At 46.7% G+C, this 19,273-nt stretch overlaps 1 protein-coding gene across 3 annotated transcripts in view; it reads left to right on the plus strand.

Moving 5' to 3' along the window:
• Nucleotides 1-370: 370 nt before the first annotated feature.
• Nucleotides 371-19,273, plus strand: part of mthfsd (methenyltetrahydrofolate synthetase domain containing) — a 72,208-nt gene continuing 53,305 nt past the window's right edge. For all 3 annotated transcript variants that reach the window (XM_070897020.1, XM_070897019.1, XM_070897021.1), the window contains exons 1-2: nt 371-584; nt 16,093-16,196. In XM_070897020.1, the coding sequence (XP_070753121.1) occupies nt 557-584; nt 16,093-16,196 (132 nt within the window). In that variant the 5' untranslated portion in view covers nt 371-556. The remainder of the gene's footprint in view (nt 585-16,092; nt 16,197-19,273) is intronic.

Below are 19,273 nucleotides of genomic sequence, written 5' to 3' on the forward strand. Positions count from 1 at the left end.
CTAATATCCCCCTTTTCTATTTTCAGATTATGCCGACATTCAGGACTATCTGCGTTGCCAGCATTGTTGGGGCGACCAAATGTTTTGAAGCCAACTTTTGCTGTGCCATGCCGTGTGTGGACTAAGACTCTCACTTACCCAACGAACCAACGTGTTTTATAACTGTTGGTAAGATTTTTTTTTACTCAGGATGACCTGCATGTTGTTTAAAATGAGTTGTCATGCCGCGAAGTAGCAAAGGGGGTTTAAGGGCGGCGTGTGTATAGTTTCCAGCTGCCAGTAATGCGAAGAGATGCGCGGTTTCGGATTCAGGATGTTTGCTACTCTGGCTCTGCGCTGCGCCGCGCCGTACCAGCTGCGGAGACACGTGTCGGCGGCGAGAGAGGAGCTGGGAATTGCTATAGTTTCTCCTTATTCCGCGAACTCTATTCCCCCTCCGCTACTTTGTATATCCGCGTTATGAAACTGCATTCAGCGGAAACAATCCCAGTTTAAAGGCACCAGCACCTCATGATTCTCAATCGCATATTCCTTTTCTGCATTAACTTATAAAAGCATGGAACCTTCAATCAAGATAAAGCCTGGTAAGGTGTGCCTGCCTGCCTGTGTGTGTGTGTTTTGGAAAGGTTTAAAGTATCTTGCTTATGCTCATGTGTACTATCATTTCATTATACTTTTTTTCAGCTTTCAGTGTCGGCTGTGGCTCAATGGGGAGCACACTTGCTTCTGAGTCAGAAGGTTGTGGGTTCAAGTCCCACTCCAGAGACTTGAGCACAAACAAAAAATCGAGGCTACCACTCCAGTGCAGTGCTGAGGGAGTGCTGCACTGTCGGAGGTGCCGTCTTTTGGATGAGATGTAAAACCGTTCTCAGGTGGATGTAAAAAAAAATCCCGTGGCACTAATTCTAATTCGAAGAAGAGCAGGGGAGTTATCCATGGTGTCCTGGCCAATATTTATCCCTGAATCAACATAACAAAAACAGATTATCTGGTCATTATCACATTGCTGTTTGTGGGAGCTTGCTGGGCTGCTGGATTTCCTACATTACAACAGTGACTGCACTCCAAAAGTTCATCATTGGCTGTAAAGCGCTTTGAGACGTCTGGCTGTGAAAGGTGCTAGTCTTTTTTCAAATCCTGTTGTAATATACTTTTCAACTGATCTCCGTAAGCTCCTCTAGCCTTCTGAGATGGTCGCGTATCCCTGATTTTCACCGCTCCGCTGTTGGCGGCCGTGCCAACAGTTGTTTCGGTCCCTCCCTAAACCTCTCCGCCTCTCTCTCCTTTAAGACGCTCCCTGAAACCTACCTCTTCCCTGTCCTAGGCGGAATATTCTGAGATAAGAGCAGGTGGGTTGGAGACACCACCTCCGCCCAGGGATATCGGACTCCCCCTCTTCTCCCCTCCCCTCCCAGGCCTTGAACCCTGTCAATCAGGTTGGTTTCCGGGCAGGAAACTCGCCCTTGACGTCGCACGCACACTGTGGATTTAAAACTCCACTCGAACTTCCAGGTTTCCCATCATCTCCCGGGGTGGGACCTAGCAAAATCCAGCCCCGAATATCTCTCTTCTGCGGCACGTGTAAAATTTTGTCTGATTATGCCACTGCGCAGTGCCTAATGGCATTTTGCTACTTTTAAAGATGCTATATAAATGCACGTTGATGATCATTGCATCTTATAAGAACATAAGAATTAGGAACAAGAGTAGGCCATCTAGCCCCTCGAGCCTGCTCCGCCATTCAATAAGATCATGGCTGATCTGGTTGTGGACTCAGCTCCACTTACCCGCCCTCTCCCCGTAACCCTTAATTCCCTTATTGCTTACAAATCTATCTATCTTTGACTTGAAAACATTCAATGAGCCAGCCTCAACTGCTTCCTTGGGCAGAGAATTCCACAGATTCACAACCCTCTGGGAGAAGAAATTTTTTCTCAACTCGGTTTTAAATTGGCTCCTCCGTATTTTGAGGCTGTGCCCCCTAGTTCTAGTTCCCCCACCAATGGAAACAACCTCTCTGCCTCTATCTTGTCTATCCCTTTCATGATTTTAAATGTTTCTATAAGATCACCCCTCATCCTTCTGAACTCCAAGGAGTAAAGACCCAGTCTACTCAATCTATCATCATAAGGTAACCCCCCTCATTTCTCGAATCAGCCTAGTGAATCGTCTCTGTACCCCTTCCAAAGCTAGTATATCCTTCCTTAAGTAAGGTGACCAAAACTGCACGCAGTACTCCAGGTGCGGCCTTACCAATACCTTATACAGTTGCAGCAAGACCTCCCTGCTTTTGTACTCCATCCCTCTCGCAATGAAGGCCAACATTCCATTTGCCTTCCTGATTACCTGCTGCACCTGCAAACTAACCTTTTGGGATTCACGTTTTAAAGTTTAATTTGTTTTAATTGCCGGTGCTTTTAGTGTCCGTCCCCCCCCTTTTATAGGGGGCACTGGAAAAAGGAAAATTTGATTTTAGTGCCCAAAAAAAAAACCCAAAAAAAGGAAAAAAAGAGGGCCTTGTAAATGTCTGGTGTGTCATCCAGGGCGGGTGGCACCGATTTAATGTTTTTGTCTTGCAGGTAAACTCCAAAAAGAGTTTCATGCACAAGGATCGAGTCGCTAAAAACAGCCCTGACTCTGTTAGGTGCATCGAGGAGGCTCAAGCACGTGGGGAGATCCCGTCCGAACTGACCCCCGTCCGGACGGAATTCCTCATTGGCGCCAAACCCCGGAACCTCCCTCGGGGGCCGGCGCCTCACAACTTGAGCCGCCTCGGGGAAATCCCCTCCGTGCCTTTCAGTTCCGCGCGGAGGGGTTTCCTGTACGGGCTGCTCCTGCACACTCTCAACTTTGCCATCCTCGCCGGCCGTCCGGACACGCCATGGCGTACCATCTTGCTGTCCGGAGGAGGCGGGGGTCCCCGATGGAGGGCACTCTATGCGGGAGTCCTCCCACTATTCATCGGGGACTTGGCCTGGAGGGTGGTGCACGGAGCAGTGCCATGCAACAAATTTTTAAGCCGGTTCACGGACTCCCAGGCCGCCTGCAATTTTTGCAGTCTGGAGGAGTCCGTGTTCCATGTTTTTATTGAGTGCACGAGGTTGCAGCCCCTGTTTCATTATTTAAAGGGGCTGCTCCTGAAATTCTGGCTGCACTTCAGTCCCACTCTCCTGATCTTTGGGCACCCTGTGCGGAGGGGAGCGGGTAGGTCCGAGGGCCTCCTCGTAGGACTGCTCCTGGGCACGGCCAAGGGTGCCATCAGCCGGTCCATGCAGCGGGCGGTCGAGGGGGTCGTTCAACCTGACTGCCTGCCTCTCTTCCGCTCTTGCATCCGGTCCAGGGTATCCTTGGAGATGGAGCACGCGGTGTCCACCGGTACGCTCGCGGCCTTCCGCGAGAGGTGGGCACCGGAGGGACTGGAGTGCATCATCACGCCCGGCAACCAAATTTTAATTTGATTTTACGTTTTAAAGTTTAATTTGTTTTAATTGCCGGTGCTTTTAGTGTCCCCCTCCCCTTTTATAGCGGGTACTGGAGGAAAAAATTTGATTTTAGTGCCCAACAAAAAACCAAAAAAAAAGAAAAACAAAAAAAAACACAAAAAAGAAAGAAAAAAGAGGCCTTGTAAATGTCTGGTGTGTCATCCAGGTCGGGTGGCACCGATTAATGTTTTATGTTTTTCAGATAAACTCCAAAAAGAGTTTCATGCACAAGGACCCCCAGAGAGTTTCATGCACAAGGACCCCCAGGTCCCTCTGCACCACAGCATGTTGTAATTTCTCCCCATTCAAATAATATTCCCTTTTACTGGTTTTTTTTCCCAAGGTGGATGACCTCACACTTTCCGACATTGTATTCCATCTGCCAAACCCTTAGCCCATTCGCTTAACCTATCCAAATCTCCTTGCAGCCTCTCTCAGTCCTCGACACAACCCGCTTTCCCACTAATCTTAGTGTCATCTGCAAATTTTGTTGCACTACACTCTGTCCCCTCTTCTAGGTCATCTATGTATATTGTAAACAGTTGTGGTCCCAGTACTGATCCCTGTGGCACACCACTCACCACTGATTTCCAACCGGAAAAGGACCCATTTATCCCGACTCTCTGCTTTCTGTTGCCAGTCAATTCTCTATCCATGCTAATACATTTCCTCTGACTCCACGTACCTTTATCTTCTGCAGTAACCTTTTGTGTGGCACCTTATCGAATGCCTTTTTGAAATCTAAATACACCACATCCATCAGTACACCTCTATCCACCATGCTCGTTATATCCTCAAAGAATTCCAGTAAGTTAGTTAAACATGATTTCCCTTTCATGAATCCATGCTGCGTCTTGCTTGATTGCACTATTCCTATTCAGATGTCCCGCTATTTCTTCCTTAATGATAGTTTCAAGCATTTTCCCCACTACAGATGTTAAACTAACCGGCCTATAGTTACCTGCCTTTTGCCTGCCCCCTTTTTTAAACAGAGACGTTACATTAGCTGCTCTCCAATCCGCTGGTACCTCCCCAGAGTCCAGAGAATTTTGGTAGATTATAACAAATGCATCTGCTATAACTTCCGCCATCTCTTTTAATACCCTGGGATGCATTTCATCAGGACCAGGGGACTTGTCTACCTTGAGTCCCATTAGCCTGTCCAGCACTACCTCCCTAGTGATAGTGATCATCTCAAGGTCCTCCCTTCCCACATTCCTATGACCAGCAATTTTTGGCATGGTTTTTGTGTCTTCCACTGTGAAGACGGAAGCAAAATAATTGTTTAAGGTCTCAGCCATTTCCACATTTCCCATTATTAAATCCCCCTTTTCATCTTCTAAGGGACCAACATTTACTTTAGTCACTCTTTTTCATTTTATATATCTGTAAAAGCTTTTACTATCTGTTTTTATGTTTTGCGCAAGTTTACCTTCGTAATCTATCTTCCCTTTCTTTATTGCTTTTTTAGTCATTATTTGCTGTTGCTTAAAATTTTCCCAATCCTCTAGTTTCCCACTAACCTTGGCCACCTTATACGCATTGGTCTTTGATTTGATACTTTCCTTTATTTCCTTGGTTATCCACGGCTGGTTATCTCTTCTCTTGCCGCCCTTCTTTTTCACTGGAATATATTTTTGTTGCGCATTATGAAAGAGCTCCTTAAAAGTCCTCCACTGTTCCTCAATTGTGCCACCGTTTAGTCCTTGTTTCCAGTCTACTTTAGCCAACTCTGCCCTCATCCCACTGTAGTCCCCTTTGTTTAAGCATAGTACTTATGAGAGTTGGAAGTGAATAAACATACTGGGGGTAAGTGTTCACAAAGCAAAAAATCAGGAAATTAAGGGCAAATCACGCTGGTTAAATTACAGTTTAAGTTTCCACTAAAAAACATTTACATAATCATAAATGTAAAATCTTCCATGAATCAATGTGATCAGGCAGCACAATGGAACCTAATTTTTTTTGCATGAAAAAATATGCATTGATGTATTGAAGAGTGGTAACCAGGTGTACTTTTATTAATACATGAAAATGGGTTTATCACAAAAAATTGGCTTTTTTTTTTAATAAGGGTGTCCTCTACCTGTGAGTAACCTGATTTAAAATCACTGAAAAAGACTTAAAACAACTATATTGAACTATTTACTAGTTTCATTGGTGTACACTAGTCAGTTTCTTAGTAAATTAAATATATTTTAAGATGTAAAAATTTTGAAAACATGCCAACTAGTTAATGCCTGTACGAGCTCAGTTTGAAGAACCTCCTTGAAAGTCCACAGGCAGGTGCAATTGGTGGAAACTCGCCAACATTATTTCAGCTAAAGATTGCGGAATCTCGATTTACGCTTCACGTAACTTATGCTTAAAATGCCCTGATCTTTTGCGCTAGTTCGACCGATTTCATTCGGATTGAGCTGATAAAACTAACGGAAACTCTACCTTGCTTTATGTAAAGTCTTGCACTGTAGTTTAGCCTTTGGTAATTTTGATTTAAAAATATTAACGGGCAAGTGCCAATTAAATTAGTCTGCCGCTGCTGATTTTCTCAACGGCAATAATATCTTTATTACAATTAGCAAATCAGACCTATAATTCTCTTCGTAGCCACATCAGATTTTCTCTCACTTTTTCAAAATTCACTTTGCATTCTTTTGAAGTCTGCTATTTTAAACTCCGGGGAAGCAAAATTGCCCCTTTTTTCAGGCCTGTTACCTCTTATTGACCGGAGGCAGGCGGAGGGATGCAACTCCTCTGCAATTGCCCCAGGGCCGGGGGCCGGGCCCCGACTTTCCGCCCTGCCTGGCATCTGACCCCTTGTCGGCCGCGTGCCAACGGGATGCCCCACACCCCCTCTTGGGTGCCGGCACGCTGACCTGGCTGAACCCTTCCCTGGTGGCCCAGGGGGCACCAAGGAGACCTCACTAGGCCTTGCAACATCCCTCCCCTTTAACTGAAAGGGAGGGACATTGCTACACATCAGTACGACATGGCATGCATGCATCACGCTGACGTCATCATTGCCCCGCTACAGACCCAAATTTGCCCCTACCCCGCTTCAAACAGCGCCGCAAAGCACTGGGAGGCGGTGTCACAGTAAAAGAGCCAAATTTTCCACCTATTCCCGACAACTCCCACCGGGCGGTAATAATTCCAAATATTCGAATTATCTGCCCGAAATGGGGCAGAGGGCAATTCCCCCCTCCCTGTATTTTTGTTTCATTGTCTTTTTATACATGGCCTCCTCATCACTTCAGTTCTTATGATATGATCACTAAATCCTTCTATTTTATATGTCATGCCTGGATTCTTACTGAAGTCTAGATGCAGACTAGCTGCTGACCATATAAAGGCAAACCCTTATAAATCACTGGTTAGGCCTCAGTTGGAATATTGTGTCCAATTCTAGGCACCGCACTTTAGGAAGGATGTCAAGGCCTTGGAGAGGGTGCAAAGGAGATTTGCTAGAATAGTACCAGTTCTGTGCAGAAGCTGGGATTGTTCTCCTTAGAGCAGCAGAGGTTAAGGCGAGATTTAATCGAGGTGCTCAAAATTATGAGAGGTTTTGATCGAATAAGGAGAAACTGTTTCCACTCGCAGGAATGTCGATAACTAGAGAGCACAGATTTAAGGTAATTGGCAAAAGAATCAGAGGAGAGATGAGAAGAATTTTTTGATGCAGCGAATTGTTATGATCTGGGATGCACAGGCTGAAGGGATGTTGGAAGCAGATTCAGTCGTGACTTTCAAAAGGGATACATCCTGCAGGACAATGGGCAAAGAGCAGGGGAGTGGTACTAATTGGAGAGCTCTTTAAACGTGCCGGCAGAGGTGATTTGGGTCAAATGACCACCTGTGCTATATGATTCTATGTTTTTTATCTCATAATACGCCTGTGAAGAACCTTGGGACATTTCACAATGTTGTTGGCTGTTTGACAGACGTAATTAGAAAGCAGTCCTGGACTATGAGCCCCTCTACAGATTTCCCTCTACTGTTTCCCCAGTCAACATCTGGGTAATATTTTTGAAACCTTATACTTCCATTCATCAAGCTTAAATCTCAAAAGGACACTGCACTGCTGCCAGTAGCCCTGGTCCCAACTCGATGCACCTTGTAAATGCTGCTGGCAAATCACTCAAAACAAACGAGGTTTATTTTTGTATCTGTACTCTACCTGTATAAAGAGAGTGCATGTGGGAGACGAGGGACTTGTACAAACTAAGCCCATGAGACATAACCATTATACCTTTATTCATGGGTTGGGCCCATGGTTTGTTTTGTACAAGTCACTGGTGCCCTTTTTACTTGAGGGTTAAAATGACGTGAGCAGAGTGTGATTTATAGATATAATCTGCACTGAGTTTAAATCACGTCCTTTGTGTGTTCATTCTCTACATCTTTGGTAATACTGGATCTCCTGTGGATTTTCAGTACATGGATTGTGGCCTTGCCCCTTGCTTTTCCCCACAAAGGTGCAGCTCTAACAAAATACCTATTTGATAAATTTCAAAGTTACAACTAATTTCTGCTACTTACCAAAAGTCAGTTTTAAAACATTTTTTAATTCCAAATATTTGATTCCTGTCGTGAGGTTTCTGATGCCATGGTACTTGTTTCTGCCCAAGGAGTTGGCAGCAGAAACTCCTGCTGGTGTCACTTGGTAACTGGTAAGAGGCATCTGTTGAGGTGCATAAATAGACTGTCTCCCGGACACTGAAAGGAACGGGCTTCCTCGCCATCCCACCCCACCCAAAATATAAACTTTGAACTGAGATGGTGAATTCAGCAGCTGGAGAATTACAGCTGTGAACGTGAGAAAGTATCAGTGTACAACAATAATATCTTGTATTTAAGGGAGCCAAGATGGTGGTCGGGGTGGCAGCTCCTGAGGGAGCTCTCCCTGAACAAATTTCCCTCCGGCCATCTGCTGCCATCCTTCACTCTTCTCTTCCCCAATCTTCCTTCCCCACCGTTTAAGCCTAATAGTGGGTGCATTTTCTACCCCTAAAATATTACCCCTACCCCTAAAACCCGTGCTGCAGGGGCAGCTACCTGAGCCTACTGCCCATCCCCCAACCATGCCTGCTCACCCAATCACTGAGCGCTGGACTAACTTCCCTGATCCACCTTCCTACCACCAGCCTTCCGCTCCCCACTGGAAGTGGCCAATTCAGCTGCTCCACTCAATCCCCGATGGTGTCCGGGGAGCCTCCGACTAGCTTCGACTACAAGTTTGGGCCTTGCCCCCTTTCTCCGCCCTCACGCTCGGGTCTCTATCGCTCCGGCGACGTTCGTATCTCCTCCCGGCCGCTGGTCCTACTCCACTGCGGAGCCCCTGATGAGCACAATGACTGTGGCCACTCTGACCTCTCCTCCTCCCATGAAATGGATCTCTGGCCATTCCAATGCCTGCCCTCAGTCAGGAACTAATACCTGTGAGAGGAAAGCATGACCTTAAATCGCTCACCCCCACTTCCCACGCCTTGGATCTCTCTCCATCTCACCGAAGGGCGCTGCTCAGTGCCGAGTTTACGGCTCGCATCCCACCGTCGGCAACTAGGCCCATACAGTAGAGGCTGGTCTCCAGTCGTCTTGGACCCCCTTGCCGCGAGACCAAGACCTTGCTCTGCTTAGCCGGTGTGCAACGGCCACCCCACGTTAAAAAGAACTCGCGCACTGGCATCTTCCACCCCCTCAAAATGAAGTTCGGGACCTGGAATATCAGGACCCTCATGGACAATCCTAACAGCGACAGACCGGAACACCGCACTGTCATCGTTGCCTGGGAACTCTGATGCTTCGACGTTGACATCGCCGCCCTAAGTGAGACCCGGCGGGCAGGGGAAGGCCAGCTCAAAGAACAAAGTGAAGGTTACACCACCTTCTGGAAAGGCAAACCAGAAGAAGAAAACTGCCCCCATGGAGTTGGCTTCCCCATCAAGAATGAGCTTGTCGACCGCCTCAGAGACTCCCACTGCAGGATAAGCGAATATCTCATAACTCTCCGGTTCACCCTAGCCAGGAACCAGTGCGTCAGTTATCGGCGCGTACGCCCCAACACTTGATGCAACGGATGAAGCCAAAGGGGAATTCTACTCCAGCCTCGAACAATCCCTGTCCTGAGTCCCTACGGACGACAAACTGATCCTCCTCGGCAACTTCAACGCCAGAGTCAGTAAGGACACACACCTCTGGGGAGGCATGATCGGTTTGGGAAAACCAACTCCAGCGGTACCCTGCTCCTGACAAAATGCCTAGAACACGTCTTTGTCATCACCAACACCTTGTTCCATCAGATGGACAAGTACAAGGCATTGTGGCAACACCCTCGCTCCAAGCACTGGCACCTGATCGACTAAGTCATCGTCTGAGCGAGGGACCACAAGGACGTGCGCATCACCCGCGCCATGACAGGAGTAGACGACTGCTGGATGGATCACTACCTAATCCGTTCCGTCATCAACATTAATATAGCCCCAAAGCGACGACGGCAACAGAAGCAATGCCGCAGAAAAATAAACGCCGGGGCACTCAAAGACCCAGTTAAGAGAGCCAGCGCCTCATTGCTAACCTGTTGACCCTCGATGACCCCGAGCCGCAAAGTGCCCACAGTGCCTGGTCTGCCCTCAAGGCCACCATAACCAGCGCATAAGAAGAGATGCTTAGTCACTCAACCAGGAAACATTGAGACTGGTTTGACGAGAATGACCAGGAGATCCAGGAGCTAATAAACTGCAAGCGCATGGCATTTTTGAACTTAAAGCAGCAACTCTATTTGGGAGCAGAAAAGCAGCTCTAGAGATGGCTGAAAGCTGAGGTCCAACAGAAAACTCGCGACCTAAAGAATAGATGGTGGGTGGAGAAAGCACAGGCGATCCAGCAGCTGGCCGACAGCTGTGACGCGCGAGAATTCTTCACTGTAGTTAAGTCCACCAACGGTCCAAGGCTCTAACCCACTGCTGGCCAAGAACGGGGCGACACTCATTAAGGACACTGAGGCAGTCGGGGCCCGCTGGAAGGAGCACTTCGAAGATCTCCTTAATCGAAACTCTGCCTTTGACATGAGTGTCCTTGACTCAATCCCGCAGCATGCTACCCGCCACCATCTCCGCAAAACCCCAGATCTGCACGAGATAGAAAAGGCCATCCGTCAGCTCAAGAACACCAAGGCGTCAGGAGCAGATGGAATCCCCGTGGAGGCACTAAAGTATGGTGGAGAGGCACTATTGGCGTGAATGCATGACCTCATCTCTCTTATCTGGAAGAAGGTGAGCATGCCAGGAGATCTGAGGTATCGTTATCGTGACCATCTTCAAAAAAGGGGACAAGTCCGACTGCGGCAACTACAGAAGAATCTCCCTGCTGTTGGCCACTGGGAAAGTAATCGCTAGACTCTTCAACAACCGTCTTCTCCCTGTGGCTGAAAAGCTCCTCCCAGAGTCACAATGTGAATTCCATCCACAACAGAGTACAATAAATATGATCTTCATGGCGTGACAGCTACACGAGAAATGCAGGGAACTGCACCAACCCTTGAACATAGCGTCTTTGACCTCACAAAGGCCTTTGACACTGTCAACTGTGAGCGTCTTCCTCCATTTCGGCTGCCCCCAAAAGTTTGGCACCATCCTCTGCCTGCTACACGATAACATGCAAGCCGTGATCCTGACCAACGGATCCACTACAGACCAATTCACGTCTGGACCGGGGTCAAGCAGGGCTGCATCATTGTGCCAATGCTCTCCTCGATCTTCCTCATTGCAATGCTCTATCTCACTCTCAACAAGATCCCAGCTGGAGTGGAACTAAACTATAGAACCAATGAGAACCTGTTCAACCTTCGTCGCCTCCAGGCTAGATCCAAGGTCACCCCATCCTCTGTCATTGAACTACAGTACGCGGACGACGCTTGCGTCTGCACACATTCAGAGGTCGAACTCCAAGCCATTGTCAACATCTTCACCGAGGCGTACGAAAGCATGGGCCTTATAGATGTTTAGTGTAAGACAAAGGTCCTCCACCAACTTGACCCCGCCATGCAGCACTGCTCCCTGGTCATCAAAATCCATGGCACAGCCTTGGACAACGTGGACCATTTTCCATACCTTGGGAGCCGACTATCAGCAAGGGCAGGCATCGATGAAGAGGTCCAACACCACCTCCAGTGTGCCAGCACAGCCTTCGGTCGCCTGAGGAAGAAAGTGTTGGAAGACCAGGACCTGAAATCTGGCACCAAGCTTCTGGTCTGCAGGGCAGTAGTGTTAACAGCCCTCCTATATGGCTCAGAGATGTAGACACTTCAAACGCTGGAGAAATACCACCAGCGCTGTCTCCACAAGATCCTGCAAATCCCCTGGAAGGATAGACGCACCAATGTCAGTGTTCTTGATCAGGCCAACGTACCCAGCATCGAAGCACTGACCACACTCGACGAGCTCCGTTGGGCAGGCCACATCGTCCACAAGCCCGACACGAGACTCCCAAAGCAAGCGCTCTACTTGGAACTCCTACACGGCAAGTAAGCCCCAGGTGGGCAGAGGAAACATTTCAAGGACACCCTCAAAGCCTCCTTGATAAAGTGCAACATTCCCACTGGCACCTGGGAATCCCTTGCCCAAGAATGCCTTAAGTGGAGGAAGAGCATCCGGGAGGGCGCTGAGCACCTCGAGTCTCGTCGTCGAGAGCATGCAGAAACCAGAAGAAGGAGCGTGCGGCAAACCAGCCTCCCCACCCACCCTTTCCTTCAACAACTGTCTGTCCCACCTGTGACAGACTGTAATTCCCGTATTTGACTGTACAGTCACCCGAGAACTCACTTTTATAGTGGAAGCAAGTCTTCCCCAATTTCAAGGGACTGCCTATGATGATGATGTATTTAACATAATGAAACGTTACAAGGCGCTTCCCAGGAGTATTATGAGACACAAAATTTGAGACCAAGTCACATAAGGAGAAATTAGGGCAGATAACCAAAGGCTTGGTCAAAGAGGTAGGTGCTGCTTATACTAGCAGAAGTCCCTTTTCAAGCTGTCTGTTTTAATGATATTCAAATTTTACAAAGTGAGATGGACATTCCCAAACACGAGCCATGATAAATGTTGCTGACATGCAGATAATTCATGCCAATAATGCAATGAGGAGCTAATATCCGATCATAACACTGGGCAGAGTTTTTGTAAAGACTGCACCTTTGGGGATCTCTTGATAATTTGAAAAGAACAAATTATTTTACCAATCAACAGATCCAGTTTCAGATGCAATTTTTGTTTTAAACTTTTAAGATTGCCACATTTTTATGAGACCTTGGCCTGGAAATTCTGTATCGCCCCGTTTGGGTGCGGTAATTTCTGAGAAGCGTGAAACTTTGTGGCAGGCGCGGATTCCTGCCCCACTTGATAAATTCGGGTTACTTCCCCCGGAAGGAAGTGCAGCGCCAAATTACATGCTCCACTGCCTTCCTGGGGCGCTAACAGGGCGGTCACCTCAGCAGCGCTAGATACTGGGCCGTGCAGCGCTGTGTGTCTGAGGGGCTCTTCCCTCAACTAAAGGGAAGGGCCCACGCTGCCAACTGTGCAAAAGAAGGCGGCACCTAGCTGGACCAGCGGGTAGCGAGGGTGCCACGCGATCAGCCTGGCACTGAGCGATCGCGGCACGGACCCCGCGGAGAGAGCGCGTCAGAAGCACCAACAAAAAAAATGGTTTTTTTTCAGCACTCGACCACCTCCTCTTTAATTTTCGCCCCGATTGTGGCCGGCCACCCGAAACATGTCTCCTGAAGCTGTCGGTGTTATCGGGGGGGGCAAAGGCCAATTTCCGGACCAGGGTGCTAATGGAGCGATGCACACCGCGATGATGCCACGTTCTCCAGGCGTAGGAGATCGGGGCGCAACACCGTAGCGCCGCCGCTGAACTCCCGCCCAATATGGCGAGAGCTGTTAACAGTGCCGCGTTTGCACCCCGTTAGCGCCCCTGGTGACACTAACAGGTGGAGCAAAGTAGTCCAATTTCTCCCCCATAGTCTGAAGAGTGGAGGGTTTTTAAAGTAAAACATGTCTTTCACCTCATTTGTTCTGTTTTGTTTCCCTTGTTGTACAATAGCTCTGCTAAGCAATGTGATACTTTACAATATTTATGTACAGCAATAAAAGTACTGAAGGTTGATGAAAACTCAAAGCATTGGCTACACTGATCATTTTTAAATGCAGAGGCTATGGCTGCATGTTACAATTAGGGCTCCGCGTTCATATTTTTTATTTATTTAAAAACTGCTTTGAGCAATTGGTGCAATAAATCTTGCCTAAACAATTTGGGGTGATAGGAGATAGTAAATGGATGATATTGATTCGAAAGATTTAATTAATCCAAAAGGTCTTCACTAGACGTGTGGGTAAGGCGTAAAATTATTACTCTCAGACTTTCAAATGAAGCTAATGGTGTATCTGAAGACCATGAGCACTAAAATACAGCACTGAAAGGCATACCATAATTATGGGACCAGATAAAATAGTTATTTTATTCCTGATTTCATCAAGTTAATGACTGATAGACAAGAACAAAATATTCTGTTTTCAAATGTGAATTTCTTGCATGCGTATCAATATGAAAAGTGTGAGGCAATAGTGTTGACGGATGATACCCGTTGGTTGATCTGACATTGTCCATACTATTCCTTATGTTTACCAATGCAAATAATGATGCGATGTCAAATTTTGTGCTTCTGCTATCTCAGCTTTGCGTATTCATAAAGAATTCTGTGGAGTGCGTTACAAGACTTTCATTCAGTCGAGGGGTTTAGATGATGTGTTGTGTGAGCATGAAGCTTTTAGAAATGTCAATTGTAGTGGTATGTGAGTATCTGAAAAATTCATGAATTCCCTTCACGGGGCCTGTGGTTTTATATAAAATACGTGATGAAAGACTAAAACGAACTGAACTCAGAAATACCACTGTGGATGGAATGGTGCAGGGAAGGGAGTGCAATGGCCACAAAAGTGTATATATATTATGCATCTACTACGAACAACAACTTGTATTTATATAGCGCCTTTAATGTAGTAAAACGTCCCAAGGCACTTCACAGGAGTGTTATATTTCGGGGCCCAGGAGAGGCGTGAATTCGGGGCCCAGCAGAGGCAAGGGCCCAGGGGCAGCACAGGCCAGACCACACTGCGATACGTGTGAGCACTAGGTCCATGCAGCAGAGCTGGTCTCCAGTTGTCTTGGTTAATCCTTGCCATTGGACCAAGACCTGGCTCTGTCAAGCACGTGTGGTGGCTGGTGTGCAACGGCCACCACACATTAAAAAAATCCACGCACAGGCATCTTCCACCCTTCAACATGTAGTTCGGGACCTGGAGTATCAGGTCCTTCATTGAAACACCTGTGAACGCATCCCTTTTTAGTGTGGAAGCAAGTCATCCTCAATACGAGGGACTGCCTCAGTATATGACAAAAAAATAAATTTTACATCGAGCCAGATAAGAAGAAATTACAGCAGGTGACCAAAAGTTTGGTTAAAGAGGTAGATTTTAAGTAGCGTCTTGAAAGAAGATAGAGAGGCGGAGAGGTTTGGGGAGGGAGTTCCAGAGCTTAGGGCCGAGGCAGCTGAAGGTATGCCACCGATGGTTGAGCAGTTATAATCAGTTCTGCTCAAGAGGGCAGAATTTGAGGAGCGCAGATATCTTGGGGGCTTGTGATGCTGAAGGAGATTAAAGATAGGGAGGGACGAGGCCGTGGAGGGATTTGTAAACAAGTATGAGAATTTTAAAATTGAGGCGTTGCTTAACCGGGAGACAATGTAGGTCAGCGAGCACAGGGGTGATGGGTGAGCGGGACTTGGTACGAGTTAGGACATGGGCAGCCACGTTTTGGATCACCTCTCGTTTACGTAGGGTAGAATGTGGGAGACCAGCCTGGAGTGCATTGGAATAGTCAAATCTAGAGGTAATAAAGGCATGGATGAGGGATTCAGCAGCAGATGAGCTGAGGCAGGGGCGGAGACGAGCAATGTTACGGAGGTGGAAATAGGCGGTTCCAGGGTCAAATATAACACCTAGGTTGTGAACAGTCTGGTTCAGCCTCATGCAGATGCTAGGGAGAGGGATAGAGTCGGTGGCTAGGGAACGCAGTTTGTGGTGGGGACCAAAGACAATGGCTTTGGTCTTCCCAAGATTTGATTGGAGAAAATTTCTGTTCATCTACAGAGTAGAAAAATAATGTAACCAGAGAGCATAAGAAGGGTGTTACATTTAGGACTTTAATTCTAACAGTCAAGAAATTGCATAGGTTGAAAGATTGTGACCGGCAGAAAATGTTTAAAAAGCCGCCCTAATCGGGGCCTAATTGTTTTTCATAGTCAAATGAAAAATGCAGAAATAATCAAAATTCAGTCTACAAGTCGAGAGCAGATTATGAAGTAACTATGTAAGTCGTAAATATAGTTTACCTGCTGCCCTTATTTGCATTCTGCCTCCTCTCTGGGGGAGAGTACACAAATTCTTCATGTAGTAATTGTTGAACATTTTGTTCCTATCAGTGATAAAGATAAGCCTGTGGTAAGTCTGGAATGATATTTCAGACCTGAGATTCTTTTTTAAATTCTTCCTAGGTGTCACTAAGTGGGACATTCGTAAGAAGGTTTGGGATTATATAGAAGAAAAAAATTTGGCAAACTTCCCAAGACCAGTTCATCACAGAATTCCTAATTTCAAGGTAAAAATCACTGGTTGAAGCCTCTGCAGCTTTATATTTAATAACCGTCTGTCTCACCCTGTCTGTGCTCTCATGTCAAATTCATTATAGGCAAACCTGATGGAGGCAAATCATTAGCAAACTTCATCTGATTCACTACTTTTAGCAGACTGAAACTTTATCTGCCAATTATTGTTGGCTGTGGCAATGTGCAACTGATTTAATAGATGATCATAAGATTGACCACAAGTGGTTAAAATCTGCATCGCCAGTTGTCCCATTCAGTAGAGTTCTTGGATTGGTACAGTGATATCTGTTGTTAACCCAACCTATTGACATAAAAGAAATGTTAGCATAGCACTTACTTAAAAACTTTTTTTTTTAACAATCTTGACTTTTAAATATTAAGTGAGGGCTCCCAATTTACTATTGAGACAATTTGTGCCTTGGTTCACTATTCCATGTGCTAATAGCCAGTTTTAAATTGTGCTCGAAGCTATCTTGCCCTACAATGATGATTTACTTTTTCACACTATTCTCCCGTATTCTCATAGGCCGCCCCTCGGAACCAAGGAAGATTTGCTTCGTCTTAGAATGAGTCCTTGGGTGGCTGAACAGTCCAATACAAGAGCCACAGTCTCTGCCACAGGTGGGACAGACAGTCATTGAGGATAAGGGAGGGTGGGACAGGTTTGCAGCACGTTCCTTCCGCTGCCTGCGCTTGTTTTCTGCATGCACTCGGCGACGAGACTCGAGGTGCTCAGCGCCCTCCCGGATGCATCTCCTTCACTTAGGACGGTCTTTGGCCAGGGACTCCCAGGTGTCAGTGGGGATGTTGCACTTTATCAGGGAGGCGTTGAGGGTGTCCTTGTAACATTTCCTCTGCCGTGAAGGAGTTCCGAGTAGAGCGCTTGCTTTGGGAGTCTCGTGTCTGGCATGCGGACAATGTGGCCTGCCCAGCGGAGCTGACCAAGTGTGGTCAGTGCTTCAATGCTGGGGATGTTGGCCTGGTCGAAGATGCTAATGTTGGTGCGTCTGTCCTCCCAGGGGATTTGTAGGATCTTGCGGAGGCATCCTACTCCCTATTCTATAAAATAATCTCTTCCAAAATCATCCCAGTGCTTTTTGATTTGAATTTTAGTAACAGTCTTCCTTATTATGCAGAGTACAAAGTGTGCAGTATTTGGGCCACCATTACCTTCGACGCATTTGTTTTCAAGATGAGGCAACAAAATAATTTTTAAGAATGGAGTGGGTCCCAAGTAAAAATCTGGAAATAAAAAGCTGGTATCAGTAAAATAAAGTGATTATGAAGCTGTCGGATTGTCGTAAAAGCCCAACTGGTTCATTCATGTCCTTTAGGGAAGGAAACCTGCCGTTCTTACCCGGTCTGGCCTATATGTGAATCCACTCACACACCAATGTGGCTGACTTTTAACTGCTCTCTGAAGTGGCCAGCAAGCCACTCAGATAGAAACATAGAAAATAGGTGCAGGAGTAGGCCATTCGGCCCTTCGAGCCTGCACCGCCATTCAATAAGATCATGGCTGATCATTCACCTCAGTACCCCTTTCCTGCTTTCTCGCCATACCCCGTGATCCCTTTAGCTTTAAGGGCCATATCCAACTCCCTCTTGAATATATCTAACGAACTGGCATCAACAACTCTGCTGAAAAGAATTCCACAGGTTAACAACTCTCTGAGCGAAGAAGTTTCTCCTCATCTCATTCCTAAATGGCTTACCCCTTATCCTTAGACTGTGACCCCTGATTCTGGACTATCCCAACATCGGGGACATTCTTCCTGCATCTAACCTGTCCAGTCCCATCAGAATTTTATGTTTCTATGAGATCCCCTCTCATTCTTCTAAACTCCAGTGAATACAGGCCCAGTCGATCCAGTGTCTCCTCATATGTCAGTCCTGCCATCCCAGTAATCAGTCTGGTGAACCTTTGCTGCACTCCCTCAATAGCAGGAACGTCCTTCCTCAGATTAGGAGACCAAAACTGAACACAATATTCCAGGTGAGGCCTCACCAAGGCCCTGTACAGCTGCAGCAAGACCTCCCTGCTCCTATACTCAAATCCCCTAGCTATGAAGGCCAACATGCCATTTTCCCCCTTCACCGCCTGCTGTACCTGCATGCCAACCTTCAATGACTGATGTACCATGACACCCAGATCTCGTTGCACCTTCCCTTTTCCTAATTTACCGCCATTCAGATAATATTCTGCCTTCATGTTTTTGCCACCAAAGTGGATAACCTCGCATTTATCCATATTATACTGCATCTGCCATGCATTTGCCCACGCACCTAACCTGTCCACGTCACCCTGCAGCCTCTTAGTATCCTCCTCATAGCTCACACCGCCACCCAGCTTAGTGTCATCTGCAAACTTGGAGATATTACTCTCAATTCCTTCATCTAAATCATTGATGTATATTGTAAATAGCTGGAGTCCCAGCACTGAGTCCTTAAGCACCCCACTAGTCACTGCCTGCCATTCTGAAAAGGAGCGTTTATCCTGACTCTCTGCTTCCTGTCTGCCAACCAGTTCTCTATCCACATCAGTATATTACCCCCAATACCTTGTGCTTTAACTTTGCACACCAATCTCTTGTGTGGGACCTTGTCAAAAGCCTTTTGAAAGTCCAAATACACCACATCCACTGGTTCTCCCTTGTCCACTCTACAAGTTACATCCTTAAAAAAATTCTAGAAGATTTGTCAAGCATGATTTCCCTTTCATAAATCCATGCTGACTTGGACCGATCCTGGCACTGCTTTCCAAATGCACTGTTATTTCATCTTTAATAATTGATTCCAACATATTCCCCACTACTGATGTCAGGCTAACCGGTCTATAATTCCCAGTTTTCTCTCCTTTTTTAAAAAGTGGCTTTACATTAGCTACCCTCCAGTTCATAGGAACTGATCCAGAGTCGATAGACTGTTGGAAAATGATCACCAATGTATCCACTATTTCTAGGGCCACTTCCTTAAGTACTCTGGGATGCAGACTATCAGGCCCCGGGGATTTATCGGCCTTCAATCCCATCAATTTCCCTAACACAATTTCCTGACTCATAAGGATTTC

The sequence above is a fragment of the Pristiophorus japonicus genome, chromosome 13, assembly GCF_044704955.1.
Source record: "Pristiophorus japonicus isolate sPriJap1 chromosome 13, sPriJap1.hap1, whole genome shotgun sequence".
In the NCBI taxonomy this organism is placed as follows: Eukaryota; Metazoa; Chordata; class Chondrichthyes; family Pristiophoridae; genus Pristiophorus; species Pristiophorus japonicus.